The sequence below is a fragment of the Myodes glareolus genome, chromosome 5 (assembly GCF_982192425.1).
Source record: "Myodes glareolus chromosome 5, mMyoGla1.1, whole genome shotgun sequence".
Classification (NCBI taxonomy): domain Eukaryota; kingdom Metazoa; phylum Chordata; class Mammalia; order Rodentia; family Cricetidae; genus Myodes; species Myodes glareolus.
In genome coordinates, this window is record NC_142030.1 from 4,195,407 (window position 1) to 4,218,834 (window position 23,428).

The 23,428-nt window shown below is 49.2% G+C and overlaps 1 protein-coding gene and 1 long non-coding RNA gene across 2 annotated transcripts; one reads left to right on the plus strand and one right to left on the minus strand.

Annotated features, from left to right (window-relative positions):
- The first annotated feature begins 3,612 nt into the window (after positions 1-3,612).
- Garin4 (golgi associated RAB2 interactor family member 4) lies at positions 3,613-5,887 on the plus strand. The gene has a single exon (XM_048439414.3). The coding sequence runs from the start codon at positions 4,012-4,014 to the stop codon at positions 5,776-5,778; it is 1,767 nt and encodes a 588-aa protein (XP_048295371.3). The 5' UTR covers positions 3,613-4,011; the 3' UTR covers positions 5,779-5,887.
- An 11,817-nt stretch (positions 5,888-17,704) lies between these two features.
- LOC146894796 (uncharacterized) lies at positions 17,705-19,743 on the minus strand. The gene is made up of 2 exons (XR_015001212.2): positions 19,213-19,743; positions 17,705-17,917 (listed from the first exon to the last, which is right to left on the minus strand). It is a non-coding gene; the product is annotated as an uncharacterized LOC146894796 (long non-coding RNA).
- Between the last annotated feature and the right edge of the window lie 3,685 nt (positions 19,744-23,428).

Sequence of the window (23,428 nt, forward strand, 5' to 3'; positions counted from 1 at the left end):
GTGCTGTGCTGGTTTCTACTGTTGAAATAGCGATTCAGCTGTGGGGTGCTTAGCATTGAACACTTGGAGACAACTTCATTCACGGGGAGAACACAGGTAGGGCAGTTGGGCTCTTTTAAGTCTGTGGGTGGTTTGTCTGCATGTACGTCTGTGTGCCGCATGCATTCAGGGCCTGAGAAGGCCAGAAGAGGGCATTGCAGAGAGCTGTGAGCCACCATGTGGGTGCTGGGAATGGAACCCAGGTCCTTAAGTATGTGTATGCATGTATGTTTGTGAGGGGGGTGTGTACATGTGTGCAGTTGCTCAGAGAAACCTAGCCCAGGGGGATGACTTCTCACCTTGTGCCTTAGGTTGTTGCTTGATGCTCAGTTTCTCATCAACAAACCCTGAAACAGCACTCCATGTGTCCTGCATACCAACTGTCTGGCACTAAGATTGTTTTTGAGAGAGAGAGTCTCACCGTTGTAGCCCTGGGTGGCCTGGAGCTTACTAAGTAGCCCTGGGTGGCCTTGAACTCCCAGAGGGGCTACCTCTGCCTCCAGAAGGCTAGGTTTAAAGGCCTGCTTCACCCTGCCTGGCTTATGATAGATATTTTTATGTAAAATTCAAATAGCTAGATATTTTAGTCATCAGTTTCTCAAACATACAAATATACCTAAAACATACACGTTTTCAGCTTGAGCCTTTTTACAGATTACATTGAGTTTCAGAGGGGCTGGCACATGCGTGCACCATAGCACGTGTGTGGGAGTCAGTTTCCTCCTTCCGCCATGCGGGGCCTGGGAACTGAACTCACCAGCTGAAGACATCTCTCTGGCTCAGCTTGAGGCTCTTGAACTTGCCTTCTGCCACCGTGCTCCTCAAACAAGTATTATAGACCTGTTAACATCCATATGTGCCACACAGCACACATGTATGTACTTCAAATATCAGGAAAGGATGGGACAATTTTTGACAAGTCGGATAAAGTTGTTTCAAGAAAGGTAATCCTAATTTTCTGGAATTTCCTGACCCAGTGATTTTTCCCTCCCCCTCTCCCCCCTCCCCTCTCTCTTTCCCCCCCTCTTCCTCATTCCTCTTTCAATTTGTAGTGCTGGGGATTGAACCCAGGCCTTGCACCAAAGCCCTCCCTGACTGGCAAGCCAGCACGGGAATCTAAGTCTCAATAGACTGAGGTTTACTTTGCATGGGCATATGCAAAACAAGCTGGGAATCACAACTGGCCACTCCTCTATTATCACTGAACTGTTCTTCAGACCCATGAATGTGATTTTTAGAAAACTGCATTAATTGGTTTGTGGGGTAGGGTGAACCACAGCTTGTGTGGAGGTCTGGGAGTCGGTTCTTTCTTCCACTGCATGAGACCTGGAGATCAACTCAGGTCCTCAAGTTTGGCAGCAAACACTATTACCAGCTCAGCTGGCTAGCCAGCCCTATGTACCTGCTTGTTTGAACTGTTCTGTAGTGCTTTTAAACTATCTCATGTTACAGGCATGGTTGTATTTCTGGTTGCTTCTAATCAGTAAAGAGTCATCTACCACTCTAGTGAACCTGTATCTTAATGGAGGGGAGGAGAGAAAAACAGCACTGCCCTTATCTCTTGGTTGTGGGTAGACGTGCTGCCGTGAAATCAAGGCTGTGGATGGCAGTGGATTAGTGAGGGGGGCAGAGGGAGGATTCCTGCAAGAAAACTAATCTGAAAGTTTTCTGCTTTGATATTTAAAAAGAACGAGCTGCCTGGACACTTGCCATCAAGGCTTTGCGCTCCCCTGCCTCACTCTGAAGGAACAGCCAGGCATGGAGTCTGAGAGAACAGACTTAGATGGGACCACAGGAATTGATGCCCGTTGGTCACCTCCTGTTCTTCAGATGCAGGAGTGTGCGGTGAACTAAAATCACTTCTCCACCAGAAGAGAAGACGAGAGTAGGGTTCCCCTTCTCTCCCTTAAAGGCACTTCCTCAGTGACAGAGGACCCCCTTCCCCCTCCCCGCAGGGCCCTAACACCTGACAGCTCAGGGACTCTTGGTGCCTTTAGCACAGGGACTTGGGGAGACTCTCCATTTGGTCCCCAAAAGCATTGCTCCATTGGGCTTGTGGGGGAGTAGGGAGCTCCAAAGCCGCCCAGAGTCCCTCAGTTTACCTGAGGTGGAAGGCTATGCTCTTAAAATCACAGGTCTCGAACAAGAGTGCTAAGGGTGCAAGTGTCATGTGTATGAACGGAAAAACACAACCCTAATACTTCACATTCAAATGCTTTGTGCACACGCACGACGCTGTGTAGCCACTGCTGACTGGCACCCAGACAGTTGTCAGCCCCAGGTCCCACCTCCAGCTCTTGGCAAACTTCTCAACCATTCATTGCTTCAGGCTTGCCTGTCCTGTGGCCTTTCGTGTCTGGCTTCTTTCACTTGGCAAAGTGTCAAGGTCCACCCATGTCGAAGCATAAATCAACATTCCATTCCTGTTCACGGCTGAGTGTATTGTATGGAGAATCTGTATTTTGCTCGTTCAGTTATCAGTCAGTACACAGGTGTGTTGCCTCCACAGGGTGACAGCTAGCCTTTGTCCTTAAGGAACGAATGTCTGGAGTAAGAGTTTATCAAACCAACTGGGAGAGTCTGGACTCTCCCAGACTCCCCGGTGACAACAGTTTGGAAGTCCTGAGTCTGGCTGGCTATGGGGTGTGGTAATAGGCAGAATCACGATGACCGATGTAAGCAGATTTCCAAAGCTCTGCCCAGCAGCAGGGCTGGGAGGATAGAGCTCTTGGGATTTAAGGACTTCTGTGTCCTAGCTCCCAGCCCTATGCTCTGCATTTCACCGGCCAGTGTGGGAGAGTGGGAAGCAAAACCTGGGGTCCTTAGGAGGGTAAATCGTACCCCACCAAAACAAAACTGGACAAACCACTGGGTAATTTAACACCCCACTTCAGCCCACCCACCGTCTTAAGTGGCTCTCTCTCTCTCTCTCTCTCTTACACACACACACACACACACAATTGTACAATTTCCCATGATGTAGTAAAAACATCAGTTTGGAGACATTTGAGTGGCCCAAGTTTCCCTCAAGAGGCAAAGTCCTATAGCAGTTTAAAGCAAAGGTTTTAGAATCAGTGAGACCTGGATTCCAATAGCATAGTTTGTGGGTGCAGGCAATTCACACTCGGTTTCTTACCCTGTGAAATGAGAATAGTAACAACAGTGTTACACGTTGGTTACATGTTGGCGGGTCTTCCAGTAACATGTGAAATATACGTAGGACAGTGTGCGTAAGCATTAATTTTATCTTAATTAGTAAAGGCCAGAGCTGCCATGAAAGATTATCACCAGCAACATGTAGTGAGGTTTTGTGGGAGGATCAAGACCAGTATTCTAGGTTAACCAATAAAGCGACCCCAGAAGCTCAGAAGTCTTCAATCTACCTGTCCCTTGCATCTCCATAGGCTTTGAATCTTTCCAGTTTGAAAGAAATCCTCCTAGACAATTCTTCCACGTTGAAACCTTTCCATTTTGGCATCCACCTGAAGCCCTGTCCTCTTGTGGGGCAGCTGGAGCAGGGGACAAAGGGGATGCGGCAGCGACAGGTCACAAAGGGAGGGGGGCTAAGTATGGCTGTGCAGGGCTGCGGGCACTAGTGGTCACTTCTCCCACTAGGGCTGCAGTTGGTAGATGCTCAGGGGGCTTTCAAAACAATCCCCGGCGGACGTCGGAGGGTTTTTAGACCCAGAAGAAAACCTCCCTGGAATCTACCCTGCATCTCTACCACTTTGGAGAGATTGGGCTTGGGGTCCAGGCATCCGACAGCCCCCCCCCTTGTCAATCATCTGTGCTCCCACCCCCAGCCCAGGCCTCTGGGAGGCTCTGAGGCAAACTGGGGGCCTGTGGGGTGGGGTTGAGAGATCTGCTGCAGGTGCCAGCTCTGTGACCCAGGAGCACCGCTGCTCCCCTCATCTGCGGAGACTAAGACAGACGCGGGAACCCACTTTGCCAGCGCACCTTTCTTGACACAAAATGACCACGAAGACTGAGTCTCTATTACCATATTACACAGCCCAGAGCGGCTCTGGCGTCGGCATGTTCAACACTGCCATGGGGAAACTACAACGACAGCTCTACAAAGGAGAGTATGATATATTCAAGTACGCACCGATATTCGAGAGTGACTTCATCCAGATCACCAAACGGGGAGAAGTGATTGACGTGCATAACCGTGTTCGAATGGTGACCGTGGGCATCGCGTGCACCAGCCCCATCCTTCCACTCCCTGATGTCATGCTACTGGCCCGACCAGCCCCGGGCTGTGAAGACTTTCCTGGACGTGGCCAGACCATCAAGGGCAAAAGTCGCAAGGCTGCGAAGGCCTTGGAGCTCACCAGGCTCCTTCCTTTGAGGTTCGTAAGGCTCTCTGTTCACAACCGAGAGAAACAGCAGCTACGCCTCAAGTTTGCCACTGGCCGCTCTTGCTACCTGCAGTTGTGCCCCCCTCTCGAGGGACGGGACGACCTCTTTACCTATTGGGAAAAATTGATCTACCTTCTGAGACCTCCTGTGGACAGTAACAGCAGCACCTACGCCATTCCAGCAGAGGACATGGTGTGCATACCTCTGTTGGATGAGGAAGACAAGCCAAATGCAGCAGTAGCAGAGTTCCAAGGAAAAGGAGACCCAGACCAGGTCAGCATCAGAAGCCTCCCCATGGTCACAGATGTGACTGGGGTCAGCTCGGCTGCTTTTGCTGGTGGCGAGGGACCCCGTCGCAACTCTCGCAAACCCACCGCTGTGCAGGGTGTATCCATCCCCAAAACAAAATCAAAAGACCTTGCCAAAGAGTCAGCTACAGGGGCGGCAGCAGTCGCAGCGGGTGGCCTAGCAGGTGCTTTGAGCTTGGCAGCAACCAGGCCTGTAGACTCTGGGCAGATAAACGCAGCCATAGCAGGGGGTGCTACCATTGGGGCGAGGGGAAGCAAAAGCCATTTGACCATCGCAAGCGCTGGCAAGATGTCCCCAGAAAGCATGAAGGTTGCCTTGGCAGGGGCGTCCAGCAAATCCCTGGAGTATATTTCCAGTGCATCCACCAGCATCTCCCCAAAAGAGAACATGGCTATGGCAATTGCAAGAATAGAACCTATAAGCAAGTCTGTTAAAAAGACAGCAGCTCTTGCTGATTCAGACACAGCAGTTCTTGCCTTGACCTTGCCAAGCGAAAGCCAGAAAACTGAACAGACTGCACAGCAGAAAGCCCCTGAGGGCAACACTGAAGCCAATAAGGAAAGGAGAGAAAGAAGGGAACGGAGAGCAAAGGACAGGGCTGGCAGCAGGAGTTCCCGTCACCACAGGGCAGGAGAAGGTCGTCGCAAGACAGCTGGGGACAAGGGGGTTCGGAAATCAGCCAGCCGCAGATCCACTCGGGATGAGAAGAAGGAAAAAGGCACCCTCAGGGGAAGCAAGCGAAACAGGTCGCACAAAGGGGTCAGCCATGTTCCCATCACGAAGGAGTCCCGGAGCTCCCACAAATCAGGCAGGACCCTCTCCACCACCAGCTCTGTGTCTACCAACAAGAGGCTTGGCAGAATCAGCTTGTTCCTGAGGAACATCAGAGCGAACCTGGCTGCAAAAAGTCTGGCATCACAGCGTGACCATGATGTGAACATCGTGACCAAGACCCTGGAGACCACCAATGTGAAGGCCATCATGGAGACAGAGAGTGGTCATGCCCTGGACATCATTGATTCTGTGACATCCGAGGTCATGGAGACAGTGATCTTTGAGGCTTCTTAAAGTACAACTCAAAGCCCTAAGCTGCAAAGGGGTCCGGGGCCCAGGGTGAACCCCTAGAATTGATTCCAGCTCCCTTACTGCAGTTTGAATAAAGAACCATGCACTCTGAGCAGGGCTCTCTGCACTTTCATACCCAGAACTTCAGGAGTGACCTCATAGTGAATTCTGTGATGTCATCGTGAGACTCCTGGCTGCACCCGGATGAGGACTCCCCCTCTCCTTGAAGTGGGTGCCCCATGGCTACGGCTGTGTTCTCCTTGTCTAGTGATAAGGGTCCTGGATCTAGTCAGGGATGGGGGAAGAGCGTCAGCAGTGATTATTAAGACTGCCTGGACTTAGCCGTTCTGCCCCTATCTGTCTACCTGAGAGAAACGCACATGCCTACACGCAGGTGCTTCTGTTAGGGGTGTGTGTGTGTGTGTGTGTGTGTGTGTGTGTGTGAGTGTGTGAGTCTGCACGTGGTGGTCAGAGGACAACGTTTAGCGATTGGTTTTCTCTTTCTACCACATGGGTCCTGGGGAATCAAACCCATGCCAACACACCTGGTGGCTGTACTTAAGGAAAGAGTACACTGGTGAGTGTTCTTATAATTTTAGTGTCTCAAATGTCTGCCTTGTAATAATATTTCCTGAAACATATCTTGAATCTTTTTCCTTATGTAGCAATCTTAAGATTTGAGAAGCCACGAATGGTTATTAGGAAAAGAAGTCTGAGAGAGATGGTAACCTCATCATCCAATAGGCCGGGACCTTTGCAGGACAGGGTCAGCCCAGCTCACTTCCTTCTGAAGAGTCCTGTTTGAAGAACAAGAGAGAGTTGGTTCAGACTGGGCTGGTTACCAGGCCCTGACAGGAAACTCTAAAGGCATGGGCACTGTTGATTAAGAGGAGAAGAAGGGGGCTGGGGGCTGGGGGCTGGGAAGGTTACGGATAGCTGGGAACTGTGAGTTGGTTTGTGAACTACAGTGGACTCCCAGCCACTAGCCGAGCCTATCTAAAAAGGGTCAAGACCACCCCTGCGGTTGTCCCTGCCTGCACTGTTGCTTAAACAGACCTCCCTCCTGGACTTCCAGACCTCCTTTCCCATCTCCCCAGCCACTAATTAAACTCTGGAAAGGCTAAGCAGAATTATTTTCTCCATATCCAATCTCCAAAACTTCCTACAACTCCAAGAATCAAATTCTCAAAGCTCATGTTGGGGAGGCTGTGGGCCTCAGAGCTGCCTTTAAGGCCAGCCGACTCCGGCTTTAAGAGAGAGAGAGAGAGAGAGAGAGAGAGAGAGAACACGGGCCTGGGCGCCAAGGGCTTGCTGCAGAGAAAGGAAGCTAGCTAAAGACCTGCCCACACCAACCATTTCCTGCTGCCAAACAAGGCTCTTGACCCCAGCATGAGGGCCCTACTGGAGTGAGTCAAGTTATTCTTAAGAAAGAAGGGAGCAGCGTGCTGATTAGATAGGACCTTGGCTGTGAGGAAAACAACCTCAGAATCATTAACCCGGAGTGCTGTGGAGACTGGGGGAGGGCTTCCCTTCCCGCTCCTGCTGGAGCCAAATTAATGGTTTACTCCTCACCAGCTGCCCTTTGATGGAAAGGGGTAGGATTTACGAAGATCACACCACATCTCTTTAATTTGAGGGTTTCTGCACGGGTGAGTGTGAGTCTTTCAGACCAACAAAACAAAACAAAACAACAACAACAAAACCAAACTCACTACAGCATTCACATAGCACTCAGTTAAAACACTCCCTAGCAGTTAGACTCTCTTCCACCCTCCCAACCTCCACTGGCAGGTCAGCAAGCGGGCACTGAGAACCAGGCACTGAGAACATCATTTTAGAGAACTCCTTCTAGGTGCTGGGGGGCCAATGCAGTGTGACTTCAAACCCAGGAAGGTGTCGCAGCTTACCTGACAGATGGGTCTTTGGGGACAGCATCTGTTTGTAGGAGGGTTCTTGAAGTCAGTGTGGGTCTGGAACAGGCCTTTGGGAATCACTTGAAGGGCAATGTCTGATGGGAGTAAGCAAGCTGGCCTGGGATCCTCTAGGAAGCCTGGCTAGAAATGAGGAACCCACTGGAAAGGGACAGAGTACAGAGACAGAGAAGAGATGAAAAAGGACAGTCGTCTACCTGTCTCAGAAGACAGGAAGCCACGGTTTGGAACTCCACTGCAATCGTCTAAAGTCTGTAGAGTGAAAAAAAATGGGGTGTTTCCTCCCTTACGGGGTCTGTCTGTGGAAAGGGCTGCAGGAAGGGAAGATGTGTGTTAGTGTGTAAAATAGCTTAGAGGTAACAACAACAACAACCCATGCAGGTGTTAAAAGGAAGGTGGCGTGCGAGGGGGTGGGGGTGAGGGATTAGGTACAGGGAGGCGTAGGTAATCTATATTCCCTCCAAGAGACTGGAGAGATGGGTGAGAAACTCCTCCAACCTCTAGGAGTGTGGAGTTGCTCAAGAGAGCCCCTTGTGGCCACATGCTGTTACTGCCCCTTGGTGTTTATCCTAGGGGAGCCAGGGTGGATGCTTCTGAGTCACCACACCAGTTTGCCTAATGCTGATTCACTGATACTGAGCCTGTCAATTAAGGGCACCACCTCTGCAGCAGGTGGCGGCCGAGGTAACCCTGTGAAAGCTGGCAAAGAGGATGTCTTTCCATGCAGCCGCAGGGCTCCTGCCCCCTGATGTTGAGATCTAACTCAACAAAACATAGGTGGAGTGGGGTTAGTGTCGGGTTCCCTCTGCAGCCTGGAAGTCATTTGAGAAATGGTTACTGAACACCAATTATAAACAAGATGGGAACCATGAAAACTACCAAATACACACATACACACACAAATACACACAGAGAGATATATACACACATATATACAGAGATATATACACACAGAGAGATACACACACAAATACAAACCAAGATAACTGACTAGACCACTTGTCTGGCATGTGTAAGGCTATTCCCCAGCACGCTCTGCAGAACCACCTCTGGGGACATGCAGACATGCAGATGTATGATGATGGTCATGCGACCCCATTCTTTCTCCTACTGACACCACAGCCCTGGATCACGAACAATTGTTAACAATGATTCAGGAAGAAGCAAACACCTCCTGAGCCCTGGGGTCACAGGCATGTGCTACAAGTGTGTGTCACAGGCATGTGTTACCATGGCTGGTTTATGTGTGCTGTGTCGGACCCAGGGTTTTGCACATGATAGTCAACTGAGTCATATACTCAGCCTCATAAAACTAAAGGTGTGTGTGTGTGTGTGTGTGTGAGTGTGTGTGCACACACGCATGTGTATGTGCATGTGTAGACTTGTGTGTGAGTGTATGTGTGTGCGCGTGCGTGTGTGTGTATGTGTGCATAGAGGCAAGCGCACCTGTCTGAGTTTATGTGCACCATAAGCATGCAGATAACGGTGGATGTCACAGCGCACAGATGCCCTGGAACTAGAGTTAAAAAGTGGTCACGAGCTGCCCAGCTTGGGTCCTGAAAACTGAACTGGTGTCACACGGGGCATCATTGCTTATGCGCACAATACCTTAACCTATAGAAGAGAGTGGCTTTGTTGTAATTCCTTAGCAGGCAAAATTAAAAGTTGGTTTCCAGGGCCGAAGATGGGGCTCAGGACTGCAGAGCACGGGCTGCTCTTTCAGAGGACCTGGCTTTGATTGCCAGCATCCGCATGATAGCTCATAACCATGTGCCACCCCGCTTCCAGAGGACTCTCTGCAGGAAGTGCATCACATTCAGGAAGAGCACCCATATACATAAAAAATAAAAATCAAACACTTCTCTTTTAGAAAAGTTGGCTTCCATCTGGGTGGAGCAGCTCGCGTTCATGACGCTAGTACTCAGGCGACTGAAGCAGAGGGATCGCTGCAGGATCAGGATCAGTGGGGTGTAAAGAAAGTTCCAGATCCACCAGGATTACACGAAACCCTGTCTTAAAAGTATAACAGAAAAAAAGCTGACTTCCAAATTAATTTGGAAATATCATGCACTTTTTTTTTGAGGCAGGGTTTCTCTGTGTAGCTGTGGGTGACCTGAATCTTGCTCTGTAGAACATGCTAGCCTTGAACTGCTGAGATTAAAGACACGCACCGACATGCCTAGCAGGATCATGGACAACTAACATTGTTTTTGTTACTAATTGAGACAAGAGGGTTTAAAAACAAACAAACAAACAACAAACTTTTCCTGCCATATATCCAGCATCTTTTGTTTTATAAAACAAAAATGCAAACCAAAAAAAAAAACCTACTCCCAAATTTTGTGACTTAAAACAGCAATTATCTGTGTGTCCTGGGTTTTTCTGCACCAGGAATTGGGGTGGGACGCAGCTAGACCATGTGCCAAGCAGCAAGGAGGCTCCCAGTAACAGTCCTGAGTGCTCCCTCTGCCTGGCCCTGCTCTAAGGACTGTGGAAAACACTGCTTACGTCCTACTCTCCAGCCCTGAGAAGTAGGCAGTAGCATTCCCATCTGACAGATGAGGAGATGGAGGTTCTGTGAAGTCAGAGCTTACCCAGAGACCACCAGAAAAGGAGCCAGGATTAAATGGCAAAGGGGCTGACACCAGAGCCCACACTCAGGCTCCCACTGTGAGCCGAGTATGTGGAGAGATCTGACTCCATCATGATGAGTGGCCTGCCTACAGTCAGCAGGCAAGAAATTCCATGTCTGAAGAGTCCAGGGTAGATTCACTCACATCCGGGGCCTTGGGGGAAACAGCTACAAAGGGGCTCAGGAAGGCCTGTCTGCGGCCGCCCAGACAGTGGTTAACTTGACTTCCCTGAGAACCTGTTTCAAGGTCGCCGAGAAGCTGTGTGCCTGCGTCTGTGTGACTTCTTCTGAAACACTCTGTCTGGAGAAAGGCTCATTAAGACTTAGGAAGTCGGGCCAGTGAGATGGCTCAGTAGAGGACACTTACGGCCAAGCCTGATGACCTGAGCTCACTCTCCAGAACCCATGAGGTGGAAGGAGAGAACTGACTCCCATGGGTTGTCCCTCTGACCTCTACACATGTGCTAGGGCATGCCCCCTCCCCTAAGTCAATAATGGGGAAAAAAGAAAGGAAAGATGGAAGGGAGGGAGGGAGGGTGGGAGGGAGGGAGGAAAAAGGGAAAGAAAGAAAGAAATTCTCAGGAAGTAAACAAAACTCAAAGACTCAAGAATTACTTGAAGAACCTCGCTATTCGGAAGGCCCCTAACCAGGGTTATGTGGAAACCAGAGCTGGGAAGTGGAGACTCTCAGACCGCACCAGCTGCCTGCTAGTTCTGCAGGGAGCTCGGGGGACACAGCTGTGCCGAGCCCTCAGCTGTGGCCCATGCTGGAGTGGGCTGTTTAGAGGTACAGCTGCTTTAAGCCACTTGCTTGTCTGTAAGCCGCCCCAATAAGCTCACTTGTTCTCTGAGCTGGGCTTGGGTGAACTAAGTTCCCTGTCAGCGCCCCATCTGGAGTGAGTGGATGTCTGGGCACATTTCCCCAGTAAAGTCGAAACACCAACCAAGCTTCAGTCCCCAGGAACAACTTTCAGCACGTCTTGTGGGCTATGCCGTTCATAAGCGTGTGAAAACCATTGCACAGAGAGCCTGGCCTCTCAACAGATATGACCTGCACTCTGACTTACGGGGAGAGAGACTGACTATACTACTCTTTGTATAGAAATGGACAGGCAACACAGGAAGAGAACACTCTGGATGGCTACATGATGGTTACTCCGGAAAATACCATTTGCCTCATTCCGGGTACCAATCCTCTCGATGACACAGCAACTCTGGCCTGGATGAACCTGAAGGGCCCTGAGGTAATTATGAGGGTTATCCTGAACATCCCCTCTCTTTAACTCATCTGTCTTTTCTCTTTTCTTACTTTTCTCCCCACCTTTACACCCTCCCTCCACCCCATCTCCACCCACCCCTTCCATATCTTCAAACTCTGGTTCTTAGGAAGTTGAGAAATTAATAGACACCAGGACCACAGCACCTCAGTCCTGGAAAGGTCTTGACTAAGCCCGACGTGCTTTACACAGGGGGAAGCTGCAGAGGGGACTTTCCCGAGGCTCTCCTTTAGTAAGCTTTGGAGTCCTGGCAAGCACAGAAAAGCACAGAGGTACTGGATCTCCAGGAAGGTGCCCAGCTTCCTTTCTGTTTTGACTGCCTGGAACCAAAGTCACTGGTTTCTGTTTTGCATCCGCTACCTTACCATTAAAGGATCCTTAGCTTCTTGGAACCAGAAGCTAAGTCCCAGCCCCAGACTCCAGAGACAGATGGAGGATTGTGGGAGGAGCAAGCGAGGAACAGTTCAAACGCCCGGCTCAGCTATCTCACTCCTGATCCTTAAGTCCGAGGACTTGGATCTATAACACAAAGTAGCACCCCACAAGCCAGTCCTGAAACCTTCAGGTATCTAAGAATGGTGCATTTGGCTGATGATATCTAGCTGAGGGTAAATCCAGGACGATAGAGTTGACAAGGCCTGATTGTATGGCTGAGCCCGAAACAATACCTGTTAGAATAAAGTCCCGTTTCTTGTGATAACACTTCTAAACAGGATGAAGCTAGAGCCTTCAATGGGAACCCAAGCTGGGCCACCTAACGTCTCAGAGCATTGAGCAGTTGAATCTTTTCAGACAGGGTTTCTCTGTGTAGCCCAGGCTGTCCTCTGTAGACCAGGCTAGACTTGAACTCAGAGATCTGCCCGCCTCTGCCACGCAAATGTTGGGATTAAAGTTGTTGGGCCACCACATCTGGCTACGTACTTGTTTTTGAAACAGAGTGTCATGAGGTAGACCTGGCAGTCCTAGAACTCACTGAGATCCACTTGCCTGCGCCTCTGGAGTCTAGGAGTAAAGGCATAGGTCAGCAGGCCGGCTCAAGCAGCTGGAGCTTAAGGGAAAGAGCCAGGTGGAGTGGAGTAGTCTGCCTGTCTGAGTAGTCAACTGCTAAGAAGTCGCTCAGTGTTTTCCTCACCTCCTTGGGTGCAGCTCTGCAACTCAGTAACAAACAGAGGCAGGGAGGAGGAAGCTGCACAGAATAGCCGCAGCCATTGGTTAACTGGTGGATTCGTTACTTTTCTGTGGCTGTGATAAGAAAGCATGAGAGAAAAGACCTTTGGAGCCAACTTCGGCTGACAGTTCCAGTATAACTGGAACTCACTATTGTAAGTAGTACAATAACAACACTCACTGTTGGTCATGCTGTGTTCTTCTGGCAACAGTGAAGTAACTAATACAGAAACTGGTACCAGGGTCAGTGCTGCTCACTTGATACTGATTTTGGAGTCACGCACGCGCACACACACACACACACACACATATACACACACACACACAAACACACACGAGGGGGGCAGGGTCATGGACTATGGTTTTAGAGAGACTCCAAGACCAGGAATTGTAGCAGGGAAGTCTCTGCAAGAAATCCCAAGACGGCAAGAGGTCCTGAGAAACCTTTGCATGATGGTGAATGTTGGATTGCGTTGGAGACCTGGAGATGGTGGGGATGCCAGAGTCATGAGAAATTTGCCTAGAATTGCTGCACAAAGGGAGTGGAACCATCCCAGAAGAGAGAGAGAGTCGGAGAGCGAGGGGGTGGGGATGCTACAGGCAGCCATGCAAAGCTGAAATGGCAGGCCCACCTCAGTCATCACTAGGACAGAGTCTAAGTCAAACGATCAAAAAACAGTCTAATGCCTGCTCAGCAAAAGAACATAGAAAGGGCTCTTGGGAAATTGGCAGACCAGACCCTCTCACTTTAATCCTGAACTCCTTAAAAAAATGTCACCTCCTCACTCCCAAGCAGCCATGCCGTGCTTGCCCACCAGCTCGCCTCCATGTACCCAACTCTTGTTCCTCTGTAGCTCTCCAGTGTTTCTCTCTTTCCCTTCCTCTCCCTGTGAGCTGCCTTTCTTCCTCCTTCCACATCGGCCTCCACTCCTGTCCCCAGCTTTCCCTTTCTTCCTCTGACTCTATTCCAGTTTTCTCTTCCCTTGCTCCCTCCAATCCTCTACTCAAATCTGAAGATCTCCCTTTAAGTCCAACTCCTGTCTCCCTAAAACTCAACTTCTATGCCCATCATGTGACCCTGATCCTTCTCCTAGGCTCCTCCAGGTCAGGACTGAAGCTTTAAATCCCCTCTGGCTGCCTTCCCAAAGGGTCCAGGAAGAGGATTGATTCACTGATAATGAAAGCTCTTGTTAACAAGGGAAGGCCATGACTACCTTCCTCTGCCACTTTCAAGAGGCAAAAAATCTGGAGCCCATTTACATTGATTCCTTGACTTCCTTAGACATAGAGGCCAAAACTGGGGACATGCTAATTTATGCAAACTGGATGCAAATCAACATGACCCTGGATTTACTGGAAATCACGCTCTTCTGCCAGGAAGTCTTAGGGAAATTTTGGAATCTACTTCCCAAGAGAAATATAAAAATAGAGTAGTCTTCAGCTAGGGATGAGGGGTGTGGCTGGAAGTTACTGGAGGAAGGTGCAGAGTGTAGCTTCCCTGTTGGGCTCCAAGCCACCCAACAGCAGGGGAAGTAAAAGTATCAAGTCACCACGCCTCCCTCCCACCTTCTCTCTTTTCTCTGAATTAGGAGTCAGCTCCAAGTCCTGTCAAGAACCATTCACCTCTGAGCCGAGTATCCCTCACCCAGAGTTACTGCTTCTGTGGACACAGGAGCTTTTCATTGAGATCCTGTTTCCATGACAACAATCAGCTACTCTGCTCAGGTTCTAGAGATAGGCTGCCTGCATTAACTTAAGAGACCAGAGCCTAAGGAAGGATCTGGCATGGTCTCTGTCATACAGATATATAGCGTAGAGGTCATTTGAGCCATTAGGGAGCCCCTGGCTATGCAGATAATGCAAGGGTCATTTAGATTACTAGCCTCCTCCGGTCCTGGTTATGGAAGCTTGGTATGGCCTGGCTCCACAGATATTGAAGACCACCAGGCCAATAATCACCTCCAACTCCCAGCTTTCTGGTTGAAAGAACAGGTTTTCCAGTAGCTCAGACACTGAGAGCAACAATTAATAAATGGGACCTCCTGAAACTGAGAAGCTTCTATAAAGCAAAGGACATGGTCAACAAGACAAAATGACAGCCTACAGAAGGGAAAAGATCTTCACCAACCCCACATCAGACAGAGGTCTGATCTCCAAAATATACAAAGGACTCAAGAAATTGGACACCAAAAGATCACATAATACAATAAAAAAAAATGGAGTACAGACCTAAACAGAGAACTCTCAACAGAGGAATCTAAAATGGCTGAAAGACACTTAAGAAAATGCTCAACATCCTTAGTCATCAGAGAAATGCAAATCAAAACAACTCTGAGATTCCATCTTACGCCTGTCAGAATGGCCAAGATCAAAAACACTGATTACAACTTATGCTGGAGAGGATGTGGAGAAAGGAAAACACTCCTCCATTGTTGGGGGGAGTACAAACTGGTACAGCCGCTTTGGATATCAGTATGATGATTTCTCAAAAAATTAGGAAACATCCTACCTCAAAACCCAGCAATACCACTTTTGTGTATATACCCAAAGGATGCTCAATTGTACCACAAGGACATATGCTCAGCTATGTTCATAGCAGCATTATTTGTCATAACCAGAACCTGGAAACAACCTAAATGCCCCTCGACCAAAGAATGGATAAGAAAAATGTGGAACATTTACACAATGGAGTATTACACAGAGGAAAAAAAAATAATGACACCTTGAAATTTGCAGGCAAATGGATGAATCTAGGAAAAAAAACATATTGAGTGAGGTAACCCAGACCCAGAAAGACAAATATAATATGTACTCACCCATAAGTGGCTTTTAGACATAAAACAAAGAAAAACCAGTCTACAATCCACAACCTCAGAGAACCTAGACAACAATGAGGACCCTAAGAGACATACATGGATCTAAACAGGAAGAAGAAAAAGATAAGCTCTCCTGAATAAACTGGGAATGTGGAAACCACAGGAGAGGGTAGAAAGGAAGAGGTGAGGAAGGGAGGAGAGTAGGGGAAAATGTATAGCACAAGAAAAACAAAAAATTTAAAATTAAAAAAAGAGAGAGTAGTTTTTACATCTTTTCCATTGAAAAGACAATTCTGTGTACTTAACAGTCCCAGGTTCAAAGGAGATCTGTGGGTATAAGGACAACTGCGCTCCCAACATGAATCTGTGATCTTCATGACTATGTGTCAGTGGTCACATCTTCCCAGGCAAGGTTGAGGGATAGTGTTGATACATTTTCTCAGCTAGTGGCTGACATAGCACCTGTCTTGCCTGGAACTGAAGCTCCTCTTGACTGTAGATGTAATGTAACCAGCTGCCTCAAGTCCCCACTGCTGTGACTGCCCCACCACGATGGACTGCAACTTCGATCTGAGTCAGAAATAGTTTCTCTCTTAAGTTCCCTTTGCAGGACATTCTGTCACAGCAGCAGGAAGACAGACAAAGACACATCCATTGACGATGACACACGGTACCGACACACTCAACATCAGAGTTCGGTGAGCACATGGATTAACTCCCATGCTGTAACCAACTACTTTGGATTTGTTCTCTCATGCTTTCTCAGGCCTCAAGCCTTTACAGTGGCGCAGGCATGACAGAACAGAATAGCTCCCATCACAGAGGCCACAAATGCTGTAGTGTCAGAAGATCCAGGGCAAGACCCCGCCCCTGCCCCCCAGGATGCTTTCCCACTGATCTGTTTTCTCTAACCAGGAACTTCCGTAGCTCACCACTGTCCAATAGTCTCAAGTTTGACTCCATCCTAACCACTGGAGATGCTCTCGGACACATCTATCTGGGAATGTACTTTACTAATATTGATGTCCCTCAGTTCAATCAAATTGACCACCAAGATTAATCATGACATAAGGCCCCACCCACTTCCTCAGTATCACTCTGGACCACTGCTCCCAGGCTATGGTTTGAAATCTCAGTCCCTCCCTGTGGGCACTATCAAGCAGATGGTAATAAGACAATCATTCCTTGCCTTGGCTCCCATTCCTGTGGTCACCCAGCACCATACACAGGTTTTAGAGGTTCTGACATGTTGGGGACTGCAGACCACCAGACCCTGAATGTCCTGTGAACACCTTGTTTTCCTCTGCTCTGAGCAGCCTGCAGCTGCTGATGGCAGGGGAGTGGGTTCTGATGGTCTGCAGCTGAAAGATCCTGAGAGCTGGGGCGTGGCCAGAGCCCCACATAAGCTGCCCCTGAACACAATAAAGGCGGCATTCTTGGGGAATTCAAGGATGGCCCGTGTCTCTGTGTGTCTTTGTATGTTTAAATCTCTAGGCCCTTACCCAAACCGTAGTATCGTAGTACACGTAGTACAGGCGCTAGAGGACCGTAGTACACGCAGTAGCACGGACGCTACACTGACAGTCTTCCACAAAGGCATGAAGGGAAAAGGCCAACTGAAAACTGTGCCTTTCTCTTCCAGGCTCGCTTTGAGGGCTTGTCCAGCATGGGCCATGCCTCCCGTGTACCCAGGAGAGCAGTAGCAGTTTCCCAAGTGCTCTTGACTGAGACAGGAAGACATTTTCCCCGCAGTCCTCGCGGGACTCGAGCCTCCACCTCCCAGGAGCCGCACCCACACCCGGGAGATTTGGAAGCCCCTCTCTTCGGCGCAACCTCCTCAGGCAATGCTTCCACCTGTGTCTTCTCATTTGGTTTACTTTTGTTTTTTAAAAGATACTCAAATTTTCTGGAAGCTGTGGGCAGCCAACCACAGTGGCAAATGAGATGCTTGCATTCCCACGTTCTCTGCCGAGCTCATTGAGACTCCACGGCAAAGCGACAGGAAGCACACTGTCATTGCTTTTAGCTTTTGTCACCAGGTAATTAATCATGGTTACAGATAAATCTGATTGCTGTCTTCCCAAGCAATGCTGCACACACCACAGGTTCTCTCCTCTTAAAACAAAATAAGATTTTTATTCAATTTTGTATTTTATGTACATTGAAGTTTTGTCTGCTTTCATGTTCACGTGAGGGTGTCAGATTCCCTGGAACTGGAATTACAGACAGTTGTGAGCTGCCATGTGGGTGCTGGGAATTGAACCCAGGTCTTCTGGAAGAGCAGCCAGTGCTCTTAACCTCTAAGTCATCTCTCCAGTCCTAAAAAAAATTTTTCTTTATTAGGTTTATTATTTATTTAGCAGGGGACAGGATGAGGGGTGCCTTTGGATGTCAGAGATCAACTTCAGGAGTTGTTTCTCTTTCCCCACCACGTAGGGATGAATCATCAGGACTACAAGCACCTTGATCTCCTGGGCCATTTTCAGCCCCCTTTTACTGTTGGCAGTACTGGGAATTGAATGTAGGGCTTTGCCTGTGCCGGATAAGCTGCCTGCCATGGACCTTTCCTTTTTGAGCCACGGTTTCCCTGAGTTATCCAGGTCTTGAACACGCCTTGTTGCTGGAGTCCTGACCCTCCCGCCTTAGCCTCTGGGAGGCTGTGAGGACAGGCTCCTGCCGTCAGGTCCTGACTCAGCTCAGGCTTTCCCAAGTCCTGCGGATGAGCCCAGCTGCTTGGCTTATCTGTCTGCAGCAACCGGCCACTGCTTCCTGTTGGAGGGGAATCTCCCATTATGTGAGATGTTAGTGGATGGCTCACTGCAGGTCAGCAAGGCCAGGTCCTCCTTCAGTCTGACCCAGTTCCGAGCCCTAGACTGAGCAAGGACCGCATTCGTGCCGGACTTCAATTGTGGAAGTACTGAGCAATGTCCAGAGGCACGAGCATTCTTCCGGATGAGGAAGCTAAGCCTGGCTACAAGGTGTTTATTGAACTTCCTGTCTCTTTCCTGCCGTTTCCTTCAGTCTCACCCTGTTCCTTCCTTTCCGGACACTCCCTGGTAATTGCCACACACACTGGCTTTCTTGTTCTGAAGGCATTTGTGGCCGAGTGGGACTGTGGGTGACCCACCTGCCAGTGGCCCCCTTTTCTTCCCTTGCTAACAGATCCTTAATTTCTCATTCATTCACACACTTTCTCTGTGCATATTGACTGGTGAGTCCCATCCTGTCTCACAATCGCTCCAAGGTCGGAGTTGTGACCTAGCTGTGGTTACAGATATTGGTGGGGAGACTGTTTGAGGCTTCTGGTAAGGCTTTCTTCACAGATTGGGCCCTGTCCCCTTTCTTCTTCAGGGGGAGCCTGGTGCCACAGCAGGCATATTGTGTCCAAAAGGAAAGCAGCTCAGCTTTGGAGGAAGTCCTGAAAATGAGTGGACATACCTGGGCCCCAGAACACCGCCCGTCCCAGACCCCCTCCCTCCGACCTGCGGTTGCTGTGCAAATCACCCCTCACCATCTTCATCTTGTTCATCTTCTCCCACTATTTTGTCATTTGCAGCTGAAACACCCTGATAAACTGATTCCCCAAACTGCAGGGTTTTCACAAATTAACCCACCTTGTAGGTTCTGCAAGAGACCTGGAGGATCCCAGAGACTGGGGCAGAAGCAGAGAGGCCCTGGGCCTCCTGAGTGTTTCCCAGCCAGGCTCACCTCATAGTGAGGGCAGCAGAGAAGGGAAGCTGTGGGTAGAGCCTGGATCCTGGCTTCTCAGATTGAGGACCAAAGAACGAAAGGGGGCAGAGAAGCCTCAGCCAGGCTTAGACAGGGCTGTGGCCAGAAATGACTTAGCTACCAAGACCAGAAGACAGGCAAGGCGTGTCCCCAGTACCTTCTGTCAGAGCTGCTGGTGTTCTAATCATGTGTACGTGCTAGTACACACATGCCCTGCCACCTGGCTCCCGTCCCAGTCCAGGGGTAATCTTGAACTTCTGATCCTTCTGCCTCCACCTCCTAAGAGCTGAGATTGCAGTTATGAGCCGCCACGATCACTTTACCCATGTAAATCATAAACCCAGGGCTCCATGCATGCTAGGTAAGCACTCTGAGTCCTCAGCCTCCTCCTTAGACTTAAAAAAAGAGAGAGACAAGGTAGCTCTAGTTGGCATTGAGTTTCTATGTGGAGGAGATGGCCTTGAACTCTCGTCTACCACACGTGGCCCCTCTTTACACCTTTTAAAGTGTGTTTTTGTGCTTTTTAAAAGAGGGCTAAATGAGAAGAAGCAGAGGAGATGCTGATGGAATGAGGGTGGTACCAGGAGACAGACGTTCTTTCTCTCTCCTCTTCCCACTCCCTTATAAGTCTGCCCTGCTCACTAAGCATGTACTGGAGAGCCAGAGGGCTGTGAGGACAGCTAAGGTCCTTCCAGGAAGAGAAGCAGGCTGGGGGAAAGGGCTCGGAAGAGGGCACCAGGTATGCTGGGTCCATACTGTGTAGGGTCTCACACCAGGTGAAAAGTAAATTATTTTGATAGTAGCCAACAACTAGTCACATGATCCAAAAGCCAGATCTGGCGGTCCCTATGGGGAGAAGAGGGAGGGACTTATATCATAGACAAATATGATATAATATAAAATATAGACCTGAACATGGGATAGCACGATTTTGGCAGAGGATGAAGTTTGGGGTCATATATGTTTTCTGTTGCCATCTGGTGAGAAGAGGAGCATGGAGGAGCTACAGGAGTAGGAAGAAGCTAAGTAGAGCGAGAAGAGGCAGAGAGGGCAGAGGAACAGGGAAGCCAAGGGCACATTCCAGAAGTCTTTGTTGTCTTTCCAGCCTTACCTGTATCCACCAACCCCCAACTGACCCTGGACTTCTCTACTCTTCAAATCCAACGAAAATCAAACCCAGGGCCTATGAGATGGCTCAGCAGCTAACGGCACTTGCCACCGAGCCTGACAACCCAAGTTCAATCCCCATGTGCCACATGGCTGAAGGAGAGAATCAGTTCCCACATATTGTCCTTTGACAGGGTGCCATGGCATGCTGGCATGTGCGTACGTGCGGGCACACACACGCACGCACACACACACACACACACACACACACACACAGATATAAAAAGAAATTCCAACAAGGTGTGGTGTCTTGCCTCTCCAGATGAGCTCTGACGGGTCCCCTCTGATATCCCAGGCTGGTACCTCCTCCTCCAGGTTCAGGCATTTCCCTTGCCAGCCTCGCACACCACCCAAGGAGGCAGAAAGGCTCACACAAGAGCTTTAACTTTCCATGCCCCTCATTCACACCACACATCGCCTGCAGCTACAGCCACACAAGGGAAACGCGGGATTCTTGGCTTGGACACAGGGAAGAATTTCAGGGCCAGTCAGTGTGGCGCACAGCTGCAATTAAGAGACACTTTACCACAGATTTCAAGCAGGACAGTTAAGAGCAAGGAGGTTCCGGGAAGAGGGTAAGACACAACCAAGAGCATGGAGTGGTCCCAACTCACGGTCTTCACAGCCACCTACACCCTTCTGATGGGGTTTGAAGCTGTCATCTCCAGAGTTGTTAAAAAGCGTACTGGAGACCACAGGGTGGATCCTGAGGGCAGCAGACAGGTTTGCAGTGGATAAAGTAAAAGGCTAAATCAGAGGGAAGCCACACAGTAGCGTATCCCCCCTCCCCAAACAAAGTCAATGAACCGTTAGAGACTCAAAGAGAATGTCTGGGGCTGGAGAGATGGCTCAGGGGTTAAGAGCACTGACTGCTCTTCCAGAGGACCTGGGTTCAACTCCTAGCAGCCTCATGGCAGTTCACAGCTGTCTATAACTCCTGTACCAGGGGATCTGACACCCTCACACAAGACATACGTGCAGGCAAAACACCAATGTACATAAAATACAAATAAATCATTTTTAAAAAGAAAGAAAATGACCAGGAGAAAGATGAAGCCTTACCTAAGTTCATATACATTCAGGTCTTAAAACGTGCTCAGCGATATTTTAACATAAAATATCCACACATGGAAGGATATTATCTGGGTGTTGGCAGCAACCATCAGAGCAAATGCTCTTAGCTGACCATGCCTGCGATTTGGTTTCTCGGCCAACCAGAGGCTTCAGCCAGGCTCTGGGGTCAGGGACTCCTCCTGCCCACAGCCCAGTAACTTCCCCTGTCTTTTGAGGCTGCTTCAAATTAGCTCCAGCCAAGACTGCGCTGTGCCCTAGCGAACCACCCACCTCTGAAGGCCTGGGGACCTGTGTGCATATTTCAGGAGGGTTTCCAGCGCTGACTCCCATGGTCAAGGCAGCTCAGCACAGCACCTGGACAAATGGAATGAGGGCATGCGGGGGCCTCTGGTAAACTGGCCTGATAAATTACATCCTGCAGCCTTCTCTTGACCGAATTGGGTGAGCTGCCCACTCTCTCTCCTCCTTTCCCCTTTGGAGACTTAGATTTGGTTTGGGAGAGGACAATGAGCACTGTTGGAAGATGGAGTGTGTGCTAGGTTCTTTCTTTTCAAAGTTTGGTCCCTGAGTAGATTGCTTCCAACCCCCCGAGGTACAGATTAGTCATCACCTCAACTCCACTACAGACATCCTGATTCAGGAGGAGCCTAGGGGGATTTAATCAGCAACACACAGTCAAACCTCTGTGATAAGAACTTCACCTAAGAAATCTCATGAGCTTGGACTGGTGAGATGGTTCAGTGGTAAAGGCGCCTGCTACCAAGCCAGATGAAGAAAGTTTGGCACCAGGGCTCCCATGGCAGGAGGAGGAGATGGACCCTTGCTAGTTGTCCTCTAACATCCATATATGTTCATCATGGCAAGGATGAGCACATGCGTGTGTGTGCACAATAAAAGTAAATAAATAAAATGTTAAAACAAAAACAGAGGGGAAGAAATCACAAATTCCACAAAGGCCTAAGGAAGTGGGAATTAGTGTCCCAAATTACAGATGAAAACATACGGTGTGGAGAAATCAAAGACTGGTCTGGGAAGGAACCCTGGGGTCTCTGCAACCCCTCACTGCAGCCCTCACTCCTCACGGCCCCCCTCAACCCTCATTGCCGTCACCCCTCACTGCCCTCACCCCTCACCCCTGCAATGCCTACCAAAATGAGGAACATCTGGATAGGCAGAAATGGGTCAGCAAGGGTCACTGTGAGGCCCTGGTTTTCTCCTGGGTAGATGGATATGAAAGCCAGCGTTTTGTTTGTTTCGTTTTCGATACTTTATTATTGTTTTAAATATTTTATTTGGGGGCAGAGGAAATGACTCAGTGGTTAAGAGCACTTGTTGCTCTTTCAGAGGACCCAGGTTTGATTCCCAGGACCCACATAATTTCATTTCAGAGTATAGAAGCTGTCTTCCAACATTCTCAGGAACTAAGTATACACATGGTACACAGACATGTATGTAGGCAGAACACTCGTGCACATAAAATAAATCTAAACTGGAAATTATTCTTTGTCAAGTTCATACATGTATGTGATATATTTTGACCAAATTACTCCTTCATTACCCTCCCCTTTTGAGGCAGAGAGCGTTATGTGGCTCTGACTGGCCTGAAACCCACTATGTAGACCACGCTGATCTGGAACGCAGAGTTCCACCTGTCTACTCTTCCCTGTGTTGGGGTTAATGTGTGCACCAGGCCAGCCTCTTCGTCCTCGTATCTCCTCCCGTGACTCCTGTACCTGGTTCTATGGGGTTTTAGAGATATTTATTATTATTATTATTATTTTATGTGTCTGAGTGTTTGCCTGAATGTGCGTCTGTGTGCCCGTTTATGCCTGGTGCCTGCAAAGGCCAGCAGGCAGCTTT